The following is a 19696-nucleotide window of genomic DNA, read 5'->3' as shown; positions in this document are numbered from 1 at the left end:
GCCTGTCTCTCCCCTCAGACTAGGGACTCTCAACCATGCCTTCCCATTCATATGATCCATAACCTCAACCTGCAGACTTGACCTTAAAACTGACCTTTGACTCCAGAGCCTTTGCTGGTACAGAAACAGCAGCTCTTATACCCCAGGGAAAGAAGAAATAAAATCAGCCGAAATCCTTCACCATGACCACCCCCTGATCAGCTGGCTTATTTCTCTCACTGATTAACCCTCAAAAAATATTAATTCTACTGTCTAACTGAGCTGAGTATGGTAATACCAAGAATTAGCCTGTGAATCATTGCAGAGATGAGGAGCGAAGGATCCCTGTACCCTCTGTTTTTGGCCCTAACCCCAACCTCCATCCTTGGCCCTGGGGCTCTGGTTTGCTGCTCTTTTGTCTTGCCCAAACTGGGAGGTCCTTGAGGGCAGGATCTAGACCTTAGTGCTCCCTAAGAGCCAAATTCATGTCTGTTCATTCTTTTCTGTCTCCTCCTCTGGACTGGAAACAAAGTAGGGAGACTAGTAAATCCCAGTTGATGGGATGGCCATTCTGTTACACACCTCTGCTCTTTTACAACCCTTCACCCTGTACCTTGCTCTCCACCAGGGAGATGAGGATCTGCTCCATGACCCCTGCAACAGCTGGGACTGAGCTCTGAATGTGCCCAACGATGACACCAATGGCCACTCGGCACAAGTCATGACTCAGGCTGGTATTTCTTCGGACCAGCTCCATCAGTTCTGCACCAATTGTTGAAGGCACAGCCACTGGGGCCACAGAATCCTCTTCCTTCTTTTCTGGCTCCTCTAGGGTCAGTGAGCTAAGGGCCTCCAGATCAGGAGCTGGAGTTGGGGCTGGAGCTGGCGCTGCAGCCACCTCCCGCTCATCCTTCTCAGGAGGGCCCTCTGTGGTCCCAGGGGGCTCTGCAGTAGTGCTCTGGTTCTGTAAGGTGAGGGGTTTGGGCACAGCACCCCGAGTGCTGCTTCGGCTAGGAATAGGAGGAGGCGTGTGGCTGGGGCTTGAGGCAGCTGTGGGGGGGCCTGGCTCCACAGTGCTGGGTCCAGTGTACAGCGTGTCCAGGGATGTGGTGCTGACTGAGGAGTTGCTGGACAGGGAACTGCCTCGAGCTGGAGCATCTGGACGAGCATCTGGACTCCCTACATAAGAGGGATAGAAACCCTGGTTCTGACACATTACCCTCCTCAGTCTTCTAGCCCCTTCCTCCCCTAGCTGTCTGCTCTTCCACCTGGCTCCTGAATTTCTGAGCTTTCTCTATAAAGCAATTTGTAAACTTCAAAGCACCACATAAAATGAGTTCGTATTATTATCTCCCCTCCTGTCTCTTGACCTTCTCATTTTCTCCCTCTGTCTCCATGGCCATCTTCCTTTCTTTCCTCACTGCTTGGGGCACAGAAGGAGATGGTGGATGATAAGTGGGAGGACGAGGGTGGCAGCAGCCCTGGAAACGTCAATCATACAAGGCTTCCCCTGGCCCAAGCTCAGCCACACAAAGCCAAGAGCTGACAGCGAGGAGACGACAGGAAAATAATGACAAGTGATTACTAATCTCAGCAGGAACAGCTCACATTTCCACAGTGCTTTAAGACTGAGGAACTACTTCACTTACCATCCCCTGAGGAGCCATCAGGGCACATCATTATAATTCCATTTTGTGAATGAGGAAACTGAGGCTAAAGATATAAAATCACTTGTCCAAGGTCATACAGGTGAGTGTCACAGCCATGATCTGAATCTACATTTCTGGACTCCAAGATCAAGTCCTTTCTACTGTACCACACTGAGCATACCACCACATATGGATACATGGCAGCACAAACACACACACACACAGACTCTCTCTGTCTCACACACACACTCTCTCTGTCTCACACAAACACACACACCCACACACGCGTGTGTGATCCAAACCACAGTGATCTCAAGACATGGCTCACAGTACTTCTAGCTGAGGGCATGTTGGTCCAGAATTGAAGTAAAGAAAGAGACATAAAAACAGTTCCTTTCTCTAACCCTCAGAGATGGCCCAGCAGCCCCAGGCAGAGCGACGAGGGGGCCCACCACTCTCCAAGGTGAAGGAGCCCAACAAGAAGGTGCACAGTTACAGTGCCTCTCTCTGCCCTTTCCCAGCATTCCCTCCCACCCTGCACAAAGGCCCCTTTACCTCTCACAGAGCCCACTGGGATGGGCCGCCGCTTCCCTGGAGGGGGAGGTGTAATAGAGGCCACCCGTCGAGGATGTGGTGGGATCTAAAAAAAAAAAAGTCTGGAGCAGCAACATCCCAAAGTTGCTCATCCCAACCTCAAGAAGAAGCTCTCCAAAGCCTCCTTGTTTCCAGCCTTGCCTTGATGACCAGTCCTAGCCCCTCTGCTGTCATCATTCCCATCACAAGTCTCCATTCGGGCCTCAGTAACTACAGAATCCTAAAATCTGAGAGCTGGGTACAACCTGGGAGGTCACCCAGTCCAACCTCCCAAACAGGACAGGTCTCCCATCTCCAAAATCCTTTACAGATGATCATTCAGCCTTTACTTGAATACTTCCAAAGACAGGGAAGTTGCTCCTTCATAAACCAGCCCATCCCATTACTGAACAGGTCTGATGAATGAAAAGGGACCTCTCAGTTCTTCCTTCCTTCCTTTTTCTCCAAATCTATATCACTGGCACAGGGGACTCCCAGTGTGGAAATCCACTCCCAGTATAATCCTGCCTTGCAATTTATAGTCTGAGTTGCCTGAAACACTGACTGGCTAAATGGCCTCCTGACTCCGATGCCAGCTTCCCCTCCCCTTCACTATGGTGCTTCTCTGATTCATTATATTTAAACTGAAGCCTGCCTCCTATACTAACACACCCCTCCCCCCACTGCTCCCACCTTTACTCTCTTGGGCTAAACAGAAATCGTTTAATTCCCCGTACACACGGCAACCCTTCATGCCCTTTCACATTCCCCAGCACATTTTCTCCACTCTAGTTCCCAGATGACCCCTCTACAGCATGAAATTCTCTGCTCTTCCTCTCTTGGCTACCTGCTCTGGACACAACACAAGTTTTGAACATCCCTTCGGAAGCTGAACTGACTCCCAGACATGGTCTGCCTAGGGCCAAGTACACCCAGCAGGCCTATGGTTCCCTCTCTTAATGAAAGCCAAGGTCACCTCAGCCCTCTGGGCCATCACAACATGTGATGGATTCACTGGAAACCTGCGAATTATTAAAATCTCCCGGGCTTACCGGGGGAAATAAAACACTGAACACAAATTTAAAAAGAAAACAAAGAAAACATCTCCTTATCTCTTTCAGAGGATTGTTGTACAATAATAAGAGTAAGAACAAGAAGCATCTATCTAACACCCGCAGGGCCAGGCACTGCACGAAATAAACTCTTACAAATATCATCTCTGAACCTCTCGACAACCCGAGGACATAGATGTTATCATTACCTCTGTTTCCTAGCTGAGGAAGCTGAGGCACACAGGGACTTGCCCAGCTAGTAAGTGTCTAAGGCTGGATTTGAACCTGTGTCTTCTTGACCCCAGGCCCAGGTCCAGCTCTATCCAACGGGACGCCTCATTGCCTCCTGCCTCACCTTCTTCACCCAGTACTGGTAGAGCTGATTTTTTAAAAATTCTAGGATAAGCTTTGTGTCCGTCCCTACTATATTTCATTTATGCTTCACCCCACTGTTCTAGCCCGTGAGGTCTTTTTAGATCCTGGTTTTGTCGTGCACCTGGAGTTCTATCTCTCCCAAGTAATCTGGAAACCTGCCATCTACGTTTTTATCCAAATCTAAAGTATTTACTAAAGGCACACCTGACAGACATCGCTAACACCCTCCTCCTTGGCTCCAGCCATTCGACCAGTTTCAAACATACTTAGCTTGACCATTTTCTCTCCATTTTGTCCATGAGGACATCATGAGAGACAGTCAAAGGTCTTGCTGCAATCTAGCATGTGTATGATGTCAGCTGCCTCAGAATGATCAGTCTAAGAATCCTGGCAAAGGAGCACACCAGGCTAGTCCGGTCTGACCTGTCCTTAGAATTCTTGCCAGCTACTAGGGAACCCCACTTGCCTTTCTATGAGCTAACAAATGATCCAGTCTAAAATTTTGCCAGTGATAGATACTAAGACTTCAGTGTCTGTAGTTTCTAGTTAGATCCATGCCCAGTCCCAGGCCTGGGAACTAGACCACTTAAACCCTTTAATTCAAAGATTCTTAACCTTTTTTTGTCATGGATACCCTTTGGCAGTATGGTGAAGAACTATGATCCCCTTTCAAGAATAATATTTTTCAATAATTGAAGATAATGCTAAATTTTAGTTAGAGATTAGTGAAAATAAAGGTGTGATTTTTTTCCCCACCCAAGTTATAGTATCTCTAAAATCTATCCACAGACACTCTTGGTGATATGTGGACTCCAAGTGAAGACCCCATGCTCTAGCTAAACTTACAAGATCTGCTGATGAACACATAGTGATTCCTGATCCATTCCCCAATACCTGGTAGGAAGCACTATCCTCTCCCAGGAACTCAGCACTGGGAAGGCTGTGCTGTCTCTCATATCCGGTCTTGCAAACCCCATTGGGCTGCCTAGTGGTAGCAGTGTCCAGGTGGTGGTCACTGGATGAAGGGGTCATGGTGACTGGACTTGGGGCTGCGTGACTTTTGCGGAATAAGGTTTCCTTCCTGTGGTGGATCAGCTTCCTGCAGAGAGAGGAAAGTGTAGATAGCTGGGATCTGGGCTTCTGCCTTTGAGGAAACTCCATATTGAGGAGACAGGATTGGCTGAAAAAAAAGAGGTGAGATGAAGCTCTGCATAGCAGTGGAAATCTTCTGCCATTATACCTATATACGTAAAGGAGAATAGACGATGCTCTGGTTTAGAGGTAGTGCTGTAAAGAGCCCTGGATTTAGAGTCTGAGGACCTGGGGTGTGAGTCCAGCTTTGCCATTACTTGGCTGCATGACCTTAAGCAAGCTATTCAACCTCTGAGCCCATTTCCTCCTTTGGAAAACTGAGATAATAATGCACATACTCTACCTCCAAAGAGAGCTGTGAGGAAAAGTGTTTTACAAACTTTAGTATGCTCTTAAAATAAGAGATAATATTTCAAAATATTTTTGTTAATCTTCCACTAAAACTCTTGCCTGATACCTCATAAAAGTCATGGGCGGGGGGAACCTGGGATCTCACACATTCTGGCAGATACTACCAAGCTACAAAGGTTTTAGGTGCAGACTTTGTGATGGAGAGAAGCATCTATCCACCATGGACCAACTTAGCTAAAATGAGAGAGGCCCCAGCTTGGCTGTAGGGGGAGGTATTTTTTTGTCTAAAGAAACTCTCAAAGAAACAACCAAGTTACACAGAGACCAGCATCTGCATCAGTGGAGGACAGGCCCATGTTCTAAAGCATTCTTTAGTGACAGGAACTAGAGATTCACAGGGCTTGGAACCCGTCAGTCATCTTCGCTCCGCCAGTGAGCTGAAGGGTCGTGGACTCCTGGAGATTTAAGGCTTCTCTTTCTGCACTTCCGTGAGCTGTTTGGATCCTATTTTTGAGATGAGAGGAAAAATGTATTCTAGCCCCAACAACTGTGGAGACCTACCCCTAACACTACACCAAGGAAAGAGAGAAGTATTTACTGAATGATCAAGGGATGAAGTACAAAATGGCAGATTCCTGACTGGCTGAGAGGGAGATTGAAATCCTAGAGTGGATCTAATGGGCTTAATCCAGAGCGTCCAGGTAGCCCAATCCCAAATCAACCTAGGATTTCCATGGCACCCTTTGTGAAAACCTGGAGGGAGGGAGTTGGATGTTCCACACCTTGGCAAGAACCATGTGCCAAGTTCCCAGCGAGGTGGGAAAACCACAGCTTGCGTGGCAAGTTAAGAAAGTCTGGGTACCCCCTAATCTGAGAAGGGCTTGTTTTCTCTTAATCTATAGTTCTGATGATGATGATGATTTATTATAACAATAACAACATAATTTCTTTCTATAATGCTTTAAGGATTACTAAGCACATTTCCACAACACACTTCTAAGGCCAGAAGTACAGGGAATAACATCCGTAGGGCAGACTGAATGGAGCTGGCCAACCTCAGAGCCAAAAGACCCAACTTCAGGTCTTTTCTCTAACTCGCTATGGCTGCTGACTGAGCAAATCCTTTAATTTATCAGTGAGAGAGGCAGCAAGTATATACGTTGCAGAGAAGGTCCCAAGCTGCACTGGTAGAGGAAGTTTCCTCACCAAGAGAGTCCCTATACCAATGAAATCCCGAGTCTAGTGCCTATCCTAGTTCGAGATCAGAAAACAGGCCCAAAGAATTGAAATGAGTTACTATGTAACTATATATAGTTACTCTACAAGATTACAAAAGCTAATGAATGGAAGAAGAGCCAGAATTCTAACCCTAACCTGATCTAGCAGACCATGCTGAATTTGTAAATCAAAAAATCACATGATTCGGAACTAGGAAAAACATTAGAAAGAATCCAGTTTAATCCTCATATTTTACCTCTGAGGAAACTGAAGCCCATCAGAAGGTCGTAAAGTGACTGGCGAAGGTCACGCAGGCCTAGCTGGGATATGGTCAGGTCCTGTACCATGGCACTCCCTTGTCAATAAAGCCTAGGAAATCCATTTTTGTGTGGAGGATTCATGCGGGGACAAAGGTGAGAAGGGAAAGGAGAAGGGGATGCCAGACATGGTGGTTAGGAGATGGGAGGGGTACTCAGGGGCCCAGCAGAATCATCCTTCAAGTCCACTGTCCCAGCACAGCAGCCAGAAAATAAAGTCTCTGACCGGAACTGAGATGTCAAGGAAGGGTTAGTGGGAAAGAGAAAAAACCTTAGGCCTCCAGAATTCAATCAGATTTCAGGAAGTCCACTCAGCTAGCAGAAGCTTACCACCCTGGGGGCTAGGTCCCTCCACATCTCTCCTCTAGAAATGGAAAACTAGGTGGGTGGGACCATGGCATCCACTTTGAAACAGAAGGGAGAAGAGAATTGGAGGGGATGAGCGTGGAAGGAAGGACAGAAGAGGAATGTTGTTCCTAAAGGAATCAGCAGGAAACCTTACTTAGGATCTGACATTTCAGGGATTCTTGGGGATGAGAGAGAAGCTCAGAAACTGCATCTCATTCAGCAAGAGAGCTGGAGGACAAGAAATAAATAAGTAAACGAACAAACAAATAAACGAAGAATGAGCCAATGAAGGAATGAAAACCCAAACGAACGAATGAACAAATAAACGAAGAATGAGCCAATGAACGAATGAAAACCCAAACGAACGAATGAACAAATAAACGAAGAATGAGCCAATGAAGGAATGAAAACCCAAACGAACGAATGAACAAATAAACGAAGAATGAGCCAATGAACGAATGAGAACCCAAACGAACAAATGAACAAATAAACGAAGAATGAGCCAATGAACGAATGAGAACCCAAACGAACGAATGAACAAATAAACGAAGAATGAGCCAATGAACGAATGAAAACCCAAACGAACGAATGAACAAATAAACGAAGAATGAGCCAATGAACGAATGAAAACCCAAACGAACGAATGAACAAACAAACAGTGGCTGGGAGAGAGGCTGGAGGCCGCCAGCAAACAAGGAAAGGGACAGGGGGAGTGACTGGAGGAATCAGCTTCAAAATGTGGGAAACAAAGGAAGCAGTTCTGTTTCCACAGGGTTAAAATTCCTCCCAGCTTTGAGTGACCGCAGTTAATCAGACTGGTAACCTAGCCTGGTCAGGTTAAAGGTCAGAAACTTATGCGCAGGCTTGATGAGCTCTTTGAGGGAAAGCCTAGCAGAGAGGAGAGCGTGAAGTCATGTGGCCGATAGATGGTGTACCGGAAAGTTCAAACCTGGAACAATACAAAAGAGTTTGCATTGGTCTGAACAAGCTGTAACCTTCCGGCAGCCTCACCTGGGAGCTGCTCATTCATTAGGGGGATGAATGTCAAGACTAATACCAGTTTTTCCGATTTCACAAAATGTGTTGTTTTTTGTTTAAAGTGAGCATGTTTTTCACCAAAATGAGTGGAGAAATATCATGAGAGGATTTTAAAAACATTAAGGGTCCCTCTTCCTCTTCTCTAGAATTCTGTTTCTGTTTTACTCTGGTGAATTAGTTACTTTCTGTTTCCCAACAGGAATATGCCCTTCAGCAGTTTTGTTGGTTTTTTTACCATTAACAGCAGTTCCTGTTTTTCTAACACTTAGGTTTACAAACTACTTCCTTCATACCAATCTTTCGAAATACATATTGTAGGCACTTTCATATCCATTTTGCTGAAAAGGAAACTGAGGTCCCAAGAAGGAAAGTGACTCATTAAGGGTCATGGGGCTATTAAGAAATGAAGCTAGGACTCAGGGCATCTTCTGATGCCAAGACTAGGATTCCTTCTAACATATCATGGGGTCTCAATTCTACCACAGCTACATAAGCTTATATACTCCTACGGACCATCTGTGCCCAACCTGTGGTAGAGCATTCCGAGCTTGTATTGGCCTGACCAGCCACAGTCGGACTCACTGAAATTTCACTTTACAATGGTGACGTCATTTTGGACTTCTTCAAAGACGAAGGACAACAACCATATAAGCTTCTAATAGCATGTCCCTAAAAACCTCCTGAGTGGTTGGGGGTCAAAGGATCCTAGGACTTAGGACGGGAAGGGATATCAAATGTCATCTAATCTAATCCTGTAATTAAAAAACAAGATGAGGAAGCTGAGGCCAAAGTGGGTGAAGACATCTGCTCAAGGCCACGTAACTAAAAAATGGCAGGGCTCAGATTTGAACTTCTCCTATTACATAAATTTTCCATTTAAGTCAAACTGGCTTCCCAGCTGGTCACCATAAAGGACATTTCGTCTTTTAGCTCCATGCCCTTGCACAAATTGCTCCCGTCCCCCAAATCCACTGCCTTCTTCCTCTCTCCTCTTCTCAGAATCTCTAGTTTCCTTCAAGGCTCAGCTCAGGTACCACCAAGCAATAGCACCTCCTATCACACAAATAAAGCCTTTCCAAGATTCCCTCAGTCATCAACCTTCTCTTCCTCCTGAAACTACTCTACTTCATATATACTTTGTATATACTTACGTACACTTTGTAGACATGTGACTTCCTCAAGTCCAGGGTTAGTTTTTGTCATTGTATCTCTAAGAACAGTGCCTTGAGTACCTAATAGGGGCAGCTAGGTGGTGCAGTGGGTAGTGCACCAGTGCAGGAGTCAGGAGGACCTGAGTACAAATCTCACCTCAGACACTTGACACTCACTAGCTGTGAGACCTTGGGCAAGTCACTTAACCCCAACTGCCTCATCCTGGGTCATCTCCCGTCATCCTGATGAATATCTGGTCGCTGGACTCAGATGGCTCTGGAGGAGAAGTGGGGCTGGTGACCTGCACAGCCCTCCCTCAATCAAAACAAAGTCATGTGCAAATCATATCATTATTTCTCTGCTGGCATGGTCTTCTTCGGCAACCAAGGACGAACACACACACTTAAGTGGTGCATAATAAAGGCTTGTGGACCAAAATGAATGAACTGAGGCTGTTACCTCCAAACCCAGTGCCTCTTCCACGTTGCTGCTGCTAATGTATCCCCTCACACCCACCCCTTTCAGGCCTTGCACCAGCCTCTGGGCATGGGTGACATGATACCACCCCTGACCCAGGCAGCTATGCTCTGAAGACTCCCCAGGGGCCCCTTGGAGCTCTACAGAGGGGATGCCCCTGGCTAGCCTCTCTCCACATTCAGAGGCTTTGGTAGGGAAGGGAGGATAAAACCAGTCTCATGGCTACAGTTACAACCCATGTGCTTCCTGACCTATCTAACCAACCTCCATAATACCTCCTACACCTGGGTCTTCTTCTCTGCCCCTACCAACACCACCCCAATCCAGCTCCTTGTTATTTCTTGTTCATATCAATTAATCAAGACATTTCTTAAGCACCTATAATATGTGCCCATAGGCACTGAGGACAGTAGTTTAAATTCTCTTGGTGTGTGTGTGGGGGGAGGGTATCAATATATGCCTAATATGTACAAGATACTAGCAGCTCAAGGGAACCAGAAAGCATCATAGAGAAGAAAGAGTGGTGCTTGAGTTGAGTCCTGGAGGAAACTAAAGATTTGGGAGGGTGAGTGTGGAGAAGGGAGCACTTTCTGGCTGCACTATTTATCGTAATAGCTGTCATAGCTCCTTAACCTGTCTCCCTGCTTGGAAGCTCACCCAGCACCAACCCAGCCTTCCCACAACGGCCAAATCTCTTCTTGGACACAGGACCTGAGGGTGCCACTCCCTTGCTTGAATAATTTCAGGGGCTGCCCACTGGACATAATACAAACTCCACAATACCCTGCTCCAAACCAGCTCCCACTTCCAGTCTTTCTTTATGCATCTTCCCTTTAAATTAACCTCTCATTGAACCCAAACTTAGACGTTTTCTGTGTTCACCTTCCTTCCTCTTGCCCCCCTCTCCAGCTCTAAGTACCCATGTAGGACCGAAATGCACGCCTGCCTCATTTCTGCCTGCTGAAATTCTTTTCTTCCTTCAAATCCCTCTCCATGAAGCTATCCTTGGTTCCTCTGTTTCAAGTGATCTCTCCCTTCTCAAACCACTCTGCCTGAATCTCTCATCCCCATTCCATGATAATTTGTATATATGCCCATAAGTCTTATCCCCTCCCCCTAATAAGCTCCTTGAGGGCAGGCACTATGCCTTTCTTTTCCTACCTTTCATCCCCAGCGCAGGGCCTGGCACACAGTAGGCATTTAACAAATGTCTTCTAGATTGAAGTAAAATTTAGCAAAAAAGAACACTTGTCTTGGGGTTGAATGACATGAATTCGAATTCAGGCTCTTTTGGGGGTTTGCTGAATCTCCTTTCCCCTCTGAGAGTTTCAATTTCCTCATTAGTAAAATAGTACTAACAACATGTGTTCTGCCTGCCTTGTGGGGTCCTTGAAGACAGTATGTGCTTAATAAATGACCTACGTAACTCTGAAAATTCTACAGAAAATAGACATATATTAGGCATGGTGGTGTACTCCTGTAATTCCCCACACCTAGGGAGCTTGAAGTTAGTGGATTGTTTGAACTTAGGAGTTCTGAGCGGCAGTGGGCTAAACCAATCAGAAGACTCACCAGGCTACCTAAGAAGGGGCAAACCAGCCCAGCCAGGAAAAATGGAGCAGATCAAAGCTCCTGTGTGCCAATCAGGCCCTTCCATGACTGATACTCTTTTAGCCTAAGAAACAGAACTAAAACCAATCTAAAAAAGGAAAAGAAGGGGAAGGAAGAGAAAAGAAAATGGACAGTCCAAGAACTCATTCCCTCCATCCTCAGTGCTGGCTGGACCCCCACTTACTGCAGGACATCTCGCTGCTCCAGGTTGTACTTGCCCCCGTTCTTCATGGCTGCATTGTGCACAGCTTCAATGGCACGGTCAATGGACTGGAGGACGACATCTTGCTCTAAGCCCTGGGCAAAGGGAAAGGAGATGTGGTAAGGCCAAGTCTGAGCCCTGGATGTAATGGGTGTTTTTAGACTTCTCCTTGAAAATGGAACAGAGATAGCCTGAGCTGTGAATCCTTGGTCCCACAGGGGTCTGGCACCAGAAGTAGGAGAAAAACCCAATGAAGGGAACAGGAGAGTTGGGTTGGAGTCTTGGCTTTGCCACTACCTCACCATGCAACTTTAGGCACATGACTTCTCTGTGATATATATAGTTTCATCATTTATACAATGAAGAGTCTACATTCATTGGAGAATGGCTAAGCCACCTGTAAGGGAATTACTGTGTTGTAAGAAATAATGAACAAAAAATGCAGGTAAGCTTTGAGAGGAGTTCCATGAACAGATGAAGACTGAGTACAGAGAACCAGGAAAATAACACACACCGCAACAATGTGAATGGAAAGAACAAAAAACACTCTCTAGTTATCAGGAGCAAGTCTGGTCCCAGTTGTTCCATTGTTTTGGTTGTGTCTAACTCTGTGACCCCATTGGGGGTTTTCTTGACAAAGACACTGAAGTGGATGGCCATTTCCTTCATCAGCTCATCTTACAAGTGTGGAATGGAGGCAAACAGCGTTAAGTGACTTTCTCAGGGTCACACGACTAGTGATGTCTGAGGCCAAATTTGAACTCACATCTTCCTGACTCCAGGCCCAGCACTCTATCCACTGCACCACCCAGCTGCCCTCCTGGTCCTGAAAAGGATTTGAAAGGATGCACTGCCCTCTCCTTTGCTGACGTGAGGGACGGTGGCTTTGGCATATTATACCTGCTGAGGCCCAGCTAACAAAGTAGGGACTGATTTTGTTGAAGGACCTTTTCTTCCTCTTTCTTTTTTGCATCTGTGTTCAATGGTTGGTTCATTAGGTGGGAGAGGAAAGAGGGACAGATTACAAAGTAAGTTGTAAAAACAAAAAATATAAATAAAAAATAATTTTAAAAAAACCAAAGGAGCTGGAAGAGATTGTCTAGTCTAGGCCTTTAGCTTTTATATTTTATATTTCAGAATATAGGCATTCTACATTCTAAAATCCCTCTCAGCTCTGGCAGTTCATGTTGTGCACTAAAAACACCTTATAGGTCTGATATTTGATAGTCTAAGACCTCTTCCATAAAGTCTCTGCTGTACAGAAGAGAGGAACAGCTCTCACTCAAAAGAAATCCGTAGAGTCACGCAATGGAAAAAGCCCTAGAGTGAACACAGGTATAGTCCCAGCTTTGTCACTGGTTCACTGTATGTCCTTAGACCCTCTTCTTTCAGCCTCAGGTTTCCTTCCCTGTAAAATGAAAGTATCAGCCTGCATGGTCTCTAAGGTCCCTTCCAGCTTCCACATTCTTTGTGTTGTGGGATGTCTAGCTGACTCTGAGGAAGATCCAACACTGACTTCTCCCCCTTTATCCCTTACTCTTCCCCCTTCTAGTGATCCTGAGACGACCCTCAGTGGTGCAAACCTCTTGGAAACACAGCTAGATATTTATGAAGGAATCACAAAATGGGAGGTTTGAAAGGGACCTTCGACGGCCATCTATCCAGCCCATATAAGAAGGGACTGAGACTACAACATACCCAATAAATGGTCATTTAGCCTCTTGAAGACCTCCAAGAGGGGTAGAGTAGGGTGGACCTACAACCTTTTGGAGTAACCCATTATTTGGAGGTAGCCTTAAAGTAGTACTTAGAAGAGGAGATGGTCCTGATATTCAAGGCCACGGACCAAAGTTGTAGTCAGGGACCCATGAAGGCAGTGTGACACAGTGCATAAAGAAGCCTGGTCTGGGAGCTAGGGATTCGGGTTGTTAGTCTCAGCTCTGTTATTAACTCACTGTGTGAGCTTCGGCAAGGCCCCTCCTCTCTGTGGGCTTCAGCTTTTCCCCTCTGAAAAATGAGAAGAGTGGACTATATTCCTGCCATGTTTAAATCTAGGTACTGTTGATGGAATTCACCTGTTGTGGCCCCTGATGAGAAATGAACGTCAATGTTTTCAACCTGTAGTGACTGGGGAAATGAATGGGAGTCACTGAAGAGGATTTAGAGAAGTAGGCAGTCCCCGGTGACCAGAGCTGGGGTTCAGGACCTGTTGGGTTACCTCTAAGAGTTCCAGGCCTTCTCTCTGACTAAACTCTGGGGGACACAGGGGAGTTCAAGGCGATGTGAGAAGTAAGAGTTTTGAAATAAAAGGAGACAAATATTGGTGAGATGAGATAAAAGATGGAGCATGTCATGGAACAGGACTGCACCATAAGAAAAGAAGAATTCATAAAAACTTGGGAATATTTACATGAAGTGATGCAAAGGAAGTAAACAGACCTGGGAGAACAATTTATTGGATGACAACAATAATCACTTAAAGGAAAACAATATTGACAGATTGAAGAATTCAGATCAATGCAGTGTCCAGTCATGACTTCAGGGGACTCATGGTGAAACCTGTTTCACCAGAATGTCGGCATGTTTGACTTGATTATAATTATTTGTTACGAGGGAGGCTCCAAAGAAGTGTTGAAGTTTGTTGTTGGGTTTTTTTTTTTTTAATAAAGCATCAATAAAACATTTTTAAAACAGATGAGATTCTTAAGGAAAGAGATGGAGCAGAGGTGAGCCTAGACCCTCCACTGAGGAAACTCTTTAGGCTAATAATAATTCCCATTTCTAGAGTGCTTTACAAGTGTTTTCCTCACAACCAACCTGCATTAACCAAGCATTATCCTCATTTTACAGATGAGGAAACCTGAAGGAAAGAATCATGAAGTGATCTGTTCAAGGTCAGACACGTACTAAGTGCTGGGAGCCAGAACTCAAACCTAGATGAGCTGAGGGAAATGGAGATGTTTGCCTGGAAAGAAAAAACTTCTGGAGGATAGGGGAGCTGCTGTCAAGTACTAGAAGCGTTGTCACAGAAAAAAGGAATTAGATTTTGTCTACTTGGCCCCACAGAACAGAGCTACAAGCATGGGAAGAAAGGTCTTCATAGAAGTCCACTATAAGGAAAAACTTTCTAAGAGAGCTCCCTAAGAGTGGGATGGGCTACCTCAGGAAATAGTGAAGCCCCATCACAGGAGGCCTTCAAGTGGAAGTTGGATGACTGTTTGTCAGGGAGTTTATCAGGGATTTCCTGCTTACAGATGACTTGTGAAGTCCCTCCCACCTCCTGATTCTAAGGCCAATCATCTTTTTACTATAGGCTAATAAATGTATGTCAGACAAGGGAAAAGGATAATCTTTTTAGGATCCTGGAAGGAGCCATAGTCACTGAAATCTCCAGGGAGATGGAAGTGACTCTAAGGTCAAGAACAGACTGTCTGAAGCCCGGGGAAGAAGTCTTTGTAGCCAGATACATACGGGCCTTCATGATCCAAGAAGGGCCAGAGAACATCACTGACTACAGAGTCAGAACTGCCCAAAGTGGTACTGGGTCAGAGAGGGATGGATACAGGTGCCCCCCCCCCCCATTTCCTCCCACTGCCCCAACATCTTAACCACCTTCAGAAGCAACTTCTAAGAAGGCCTTCACCCGGACAAAGCCGAAGCAAGCTGGAACGAGGCTGGGACCCAGGAGCTCTCAGAAAAGAGGACAAGGCCTCTCCTGGGTCTGGCAGCCTAGTCACCTTTGGACTTTAGCTTACGCTTTATTGTCCTGGAACATCCTCATGGGAGCGCAAGATTTCAAAGGGAAGGGACCTTATAGGCCATCTAGCCCAAACGCCATCTTCACCATTCTACAGATGAAAAACTGAGGCCCAGAGAGGGGAAGGAATTTGGTAGAGTCACTCCATTAGTAAGTAGCAGAGCTTCATTTCTCCTGACGCCCATGTCTTGGGCTCTCTCTATCACATCACACTGCCTCCTAAGGAAGCTGCCTTATAAAGGTTAGTACAGTCCTATCCTGGCCATACTCTGAGGGGAGAACCACTCTGGTCCCACAGGTACTGAATAAGGTTGGGGATAGGAAGTTCAGTAGGTGACCCAGCTTAGAATGGGAAGATGTCCTGGAAGAATCCAGGGAGCCAAGGTTGGCACAGGAGGGGCAAGACCAGGATGGGAGAGCCAGGGACAGCAGAGGGTGCTGAGTCTTGCCTGTCTTTCAGAACAAGGACTGAGCAGGTTCACAGTGCAGAGCCTGGAATGCTAACATTGCTAGGTGCATCCCTTAGTCTAGGACTGTTGAGAAGAAAATGCTTTGTTAACATTAAATTACATTTATAGAGCATTTTATCATCACCATGATTATTAAAATGTCACAGATCAGAGTCATGAATGCGACAGCTCACGTCAGACCTGCAGGAGTACAGAATGCCTCAACCAAAGTCAGAAAGAAACATCTGGAAATCCTGTTAGCTGCCCCACCCAGAGCAATGAACAGGCTGAAGCCCTTCGGAAAGGCTCCCCAGGATCCCCAAGAGATACTGCCAAAAGGAATAAAGACCAGCCCTGTAGAAAAGAGGTCTCCTCAGTAGTGCCACTTCCTATCATCCCTCAGACACCATGGGAAGTCACTGCACCACTTGGCACCGCAAGCCTTTTGAGGTTCTTATATACCCCCCTTAATCCCACAGCGTCTAATAACCTTCTCCCCAAGGCTGATCCAACCTGGTTCACTCTACACACCCCAAAAGCAAGGGTAATAAAAAGTTGTCCTGGTTTCCCCTTCTTCCTCTACCCACTCCCTTCCCCCCAAGGCAAGTCTCACAATTTTGTCTTCAGTTAATGGCTGGCAAGACCTAAATCAGAGACATTGAGAGATAGAGAAGAAGGAAGAGGAGAAGAGAGAAAAGGAAGTGACTAGGTATCTCAGGCCTCTGCCCTGGCACTGGAGGAGACACCTAAGAAGGAGATCCAAGTGCTAGGGTCTTATCATCTAGACTTTCTTGTCCAACTTCAACCCTCCTTTCCTCAGCTCAGTTTTGACCTCATCACCAGTGGGCTGGGTGTCTGCCTGTTTCCTGAGCTCCCTAAGAATATCCTTCCCTTCCCCCACCTACTCCAGTTTTCCCCAGAAGGCGCCAAATGGACCCACGGACCAAGACCCAGACAGACAAACAGGAGAGCTCTAAATCCCTACCCAGGGAGGGGCTGCTGTATGACATTCCTTTGACAGAGCTGTTCAGGGACACTGTTGCAGCTATGCAAAGCCACACGTGCACACACAGATACAAGCAGGATCTCACAAATACTGTCAGTCATGACAGGGACTTTGTATGTAGCCACTGACAGCCATGGGAATATATAAGCTGTTACAGCTGGAAGGACCTTAGAAATCATCTAGTCCTTCATATTACAAAATGGGGAAACCAAGGCCCAGAAATGTTATATGATATACCCAAAGGTATACTTCTCTGAAGAGGCCTTATACAGGAGGCCATTGTAAAAGATTCCTCCTCCCCTCACACCTCATAGAGCTACATGAGGGGGCAGAAGTCTGAACCAGAGGTGACCCCAACAATTGTCCATGAGAAACCCCAAATGAATAGGTCAGATAGAATTGTCAAACTTCTGTCCCTGCCTCCACAATACCAAACACAGGAATTCTTCCAGGAAGCCTACCCTGATCACTGGCACACCCATTCATCTACTTCTTTCCACCACACACATTTAGGTTTCTGTCTTAAAGAATCAAGGCCTAGGCTTTCCAAAGGCAAGAATCATCCTCATCCTCAGACCTGGGCTCTCCAAGAACAGGAATGGATCTCACAGACAAATCTGACTTTTCCCAGTGGAAAAAGGTCCGTTCCTCAGACTGGAGGCTGAAGTGCCCAGCCAGCCGCAGCTGCTATTTCTCCAAATTTAAAGGGTTATTTCTGTCCTGAGAGCTGGTTTGGGAACAAAACGATGCTCACTATAGACAAGGGGCACTCCCAGTCCAACTCACAAACCTTCTCAAACACCAGCACCCCTCTCCTGGCCCTAAGGCAGAGTCAACCTCCCTTTCCCATCGGGACTGAAGTCTCACAAGAAGGGGGTGAGGGGGTTTCCACCATCACCTTCCTAAGATGTGGGGGATAACATGGGAGTGGGGAAAGAACTAGCGGGAACAAGGGGCGAGGCCAGTCCTCCCTCCATCCCACCCCCCTCCCCACAATCCCGAGAAGCCAGCCATCCCTGGTCAGGGGCAGACGAGCAGGCAGAGGGAGGGGATCGGAAGCCAAGCCTACCCCTCCCAGGCACGCCCCGGGCCAGAGCTTCCTCGGACCCCTCCCGCCAAGGTCTGGGCCCGGGGCCCCTCCGAAGGCTCCCCAGTGGCCGCGATCTTGGGGTTCCTTAGGGGGCGGGGCTCTCCCAGGGCCGAGCGATCCAGGCCCGGGGTGGGGATGGCCCCGGGGGGGCGGGATGGCCCCGGGCAGGGGGGATGGCCCGGGGGGGGGCCGCGGGCAGCGCTGACCTGCAGGCGCCGCAGGTAGGCCGGGGGCACGTAGCCGGTCTCCCCGCTGCGGGCCCGGGTCGCCAGCCACCAGTGCGGGCTGCTGTGCTCCAGGATCAGGAAGGTCTCCCCCTCGCCGAAGGGCAGCGAGTTGGGCTCCGACGAGCGGAAGGCGTACACCGAGCGGTACATGAGGCCTAGGCGCCGCCGCCGCGGGCTGGAGGGGCCGGGAGCCGGGAGCCGGGGACGCCGGGGTCCAGGGGCTGCCGCGCCGGCTCCGCCCCGTGACACCACCGCGTGCGCGCTCCCGACCCGCTCCCCCCCGCGGAGCCCCGCCCTCGTGGCGGAGCCCGGCCCCCGGGGCGCGCCCGGCCCACGCGCGACAGCCTGACCCCCCCACCCCCCCACCCCACCCCACCCCCGGGGCTCGCGTCTGTGCCTGGGCGGGGGGCTTCGGCGCAGCCCCGGGCCGCGGTGCCCCGGGGCAGACCCCGGGGAGGTGCCACACTGAGTTATCGTCACCCCTCCGCGCGTGGCTCCCTGAAAGCTGCCGCCAGGTACAGGGCACCCTGCCCCCCACGAGCACAGGGAACAGCCCTGACGCGTCACCTGAGCTAAGGCATGGATAAGACCGATTAGCCAAATAAAATGTCAGCATTTCTTGCAACCAGTCTACGTCCTAGTGGATTGACTCCTAGGCAGTTACCCCTGGTACCTAAAGATTAACACAAGGGCACGCAGCCAGGTGGCACGGTGCAGAGAGTTCATGAATTGAAATCTTCCCTGTTGCTGTCATACGTTGATGGATGGCACAGTGGGCAGAATGCCAGGCCTGGAGTCCGGAACATCCAAGTTCCGATGTAACCTCAGTAACTTTCTAGCTGTGTGACCCTGGGCAGGTCACTTAACCCTGTTTGCCTCAATTCCTCATCTGTCAAATGAGCTGGAGAAGGAAATGACAAGCTGCTGCAGAAAATCCCATGGAGAGTGTGCGCTTACGGTTCACAAGGTCACAAAGAGTTGGACACAACTGAACAACACAGCTAGGAAGTGGCTGAGGCAGGGTTCTAACTCATGTCTTCTTGATTCCAAGACCAAGGTGAAATCCAATTCATTCACACAAGGTTTTACTGGCACCAAAACTGAACCCTGAAAAGATTTTTAGAGGCGATTCAAAAAGCACATTGGTACCCTTAAAACATAGGTCTATGTCATCCCCTCATTTGAGAAGCTCCAGCGGTTCATTATTGCCTCTAAGAAAGAATACACTTTAAACCCTTTACCAACTTTCTTTCCAGAAACTATTGGATGTATTTCTGAATACATCTATCTCCTTTGCCCTGCATGCCTGGAACGTTCTTCCTCACATCTATCCCTTGTAATCCCTAGCTTTCTCCAAGGCTCAAATATTACATGTGGACTTTTCTTTAATTCATCTCAAAATGTTATACTTCCACCAGAATATAAGGTTCCTCAGGGCAGAGATTATTTTGGGGTACTTAGTACAGTGTCTTTCATATAGTGTACACAATAAATGCTTGTTCAATTGAGGAGATGAGGAGGCAGTGGTTTCCAAGCATGGTGGATAACTTGTGCAAATATATGAGGCAGGACATGAAGGACTGAATTGTTGGTAGTCTAGTTGGACTAGGATATATAGTGCATGAAGGGAAATAATGTGGAAACAAGACTAGAAATGTAGACTGGAACCAGATTATAGAGGGCCTTGAAAGAGAGTCTAAGGAATTCATATTAGAATCGAGATCCCCAGGGAA

At 47.5% G+C, this 19696-nt stretch overlaps 1 protein-coding gene across 2 annotated transcripts in view; it reads right to left on the bottom strand.

The window, feature by feature from the left end:
• The window catches only part of NCKIPSD (NCK interacting protein with SH3 domain), a 29291-nt gene extending 11076 nt beyond the window's left edge, over positions 1-18215 (bottom strand). Inside the window, exons 1-5 of one of the 2 annotated variants that reach the window (XM_072651866.1) lie at positions 17943-18215; positions 11417-11529; positions 4475-4727; positions 2184-2268; positions 593-1158 (exon numbers count right to left, since the gene is read on the bottom strand). In XM_072651866.1, the coding sequence (XP_072507967.1) occupies positions 593-1158; positions 2184-2268; positions 4475-4727; positions 11417-11529; positions 17943-18113 (1188 nt within the window). In that variant the 5' untranslated portion in view covers positions 18114-18215. The remainder of the gene's footprint in view (positions 1-592; positions 1159-2183; positions 2269-4474; positions 4728-11416; positions 11530-17942) is intronic. The other variant, XM_072651855.1, reaches the window with a different exon arrangement.
• Positions 18216-19696: the final 1481 nt, after the last annotated feature.

Source organism: Notamacropus eugenii, chromosome 1 (genome assembly GCF_028372415.1).
Source record: "Notamacropus eugenii isolate mMacEug1 chromosome 1, mMacEug1.pri_v2, whole genome shotgun sequence".
In the NCBI taxonomy this organism is placed as follows: domain Eukaryota; kingdom Metazoa; phylum Chordata; class Mammalia; order Diprotodontia; family Macropodidae; genus Notamacropus; species Notamacropus eugenii.
Note: the sequence above shows the minus strand (reverse complement) of the source record. Positions and strands in the feature narration are given on the sequence as shown.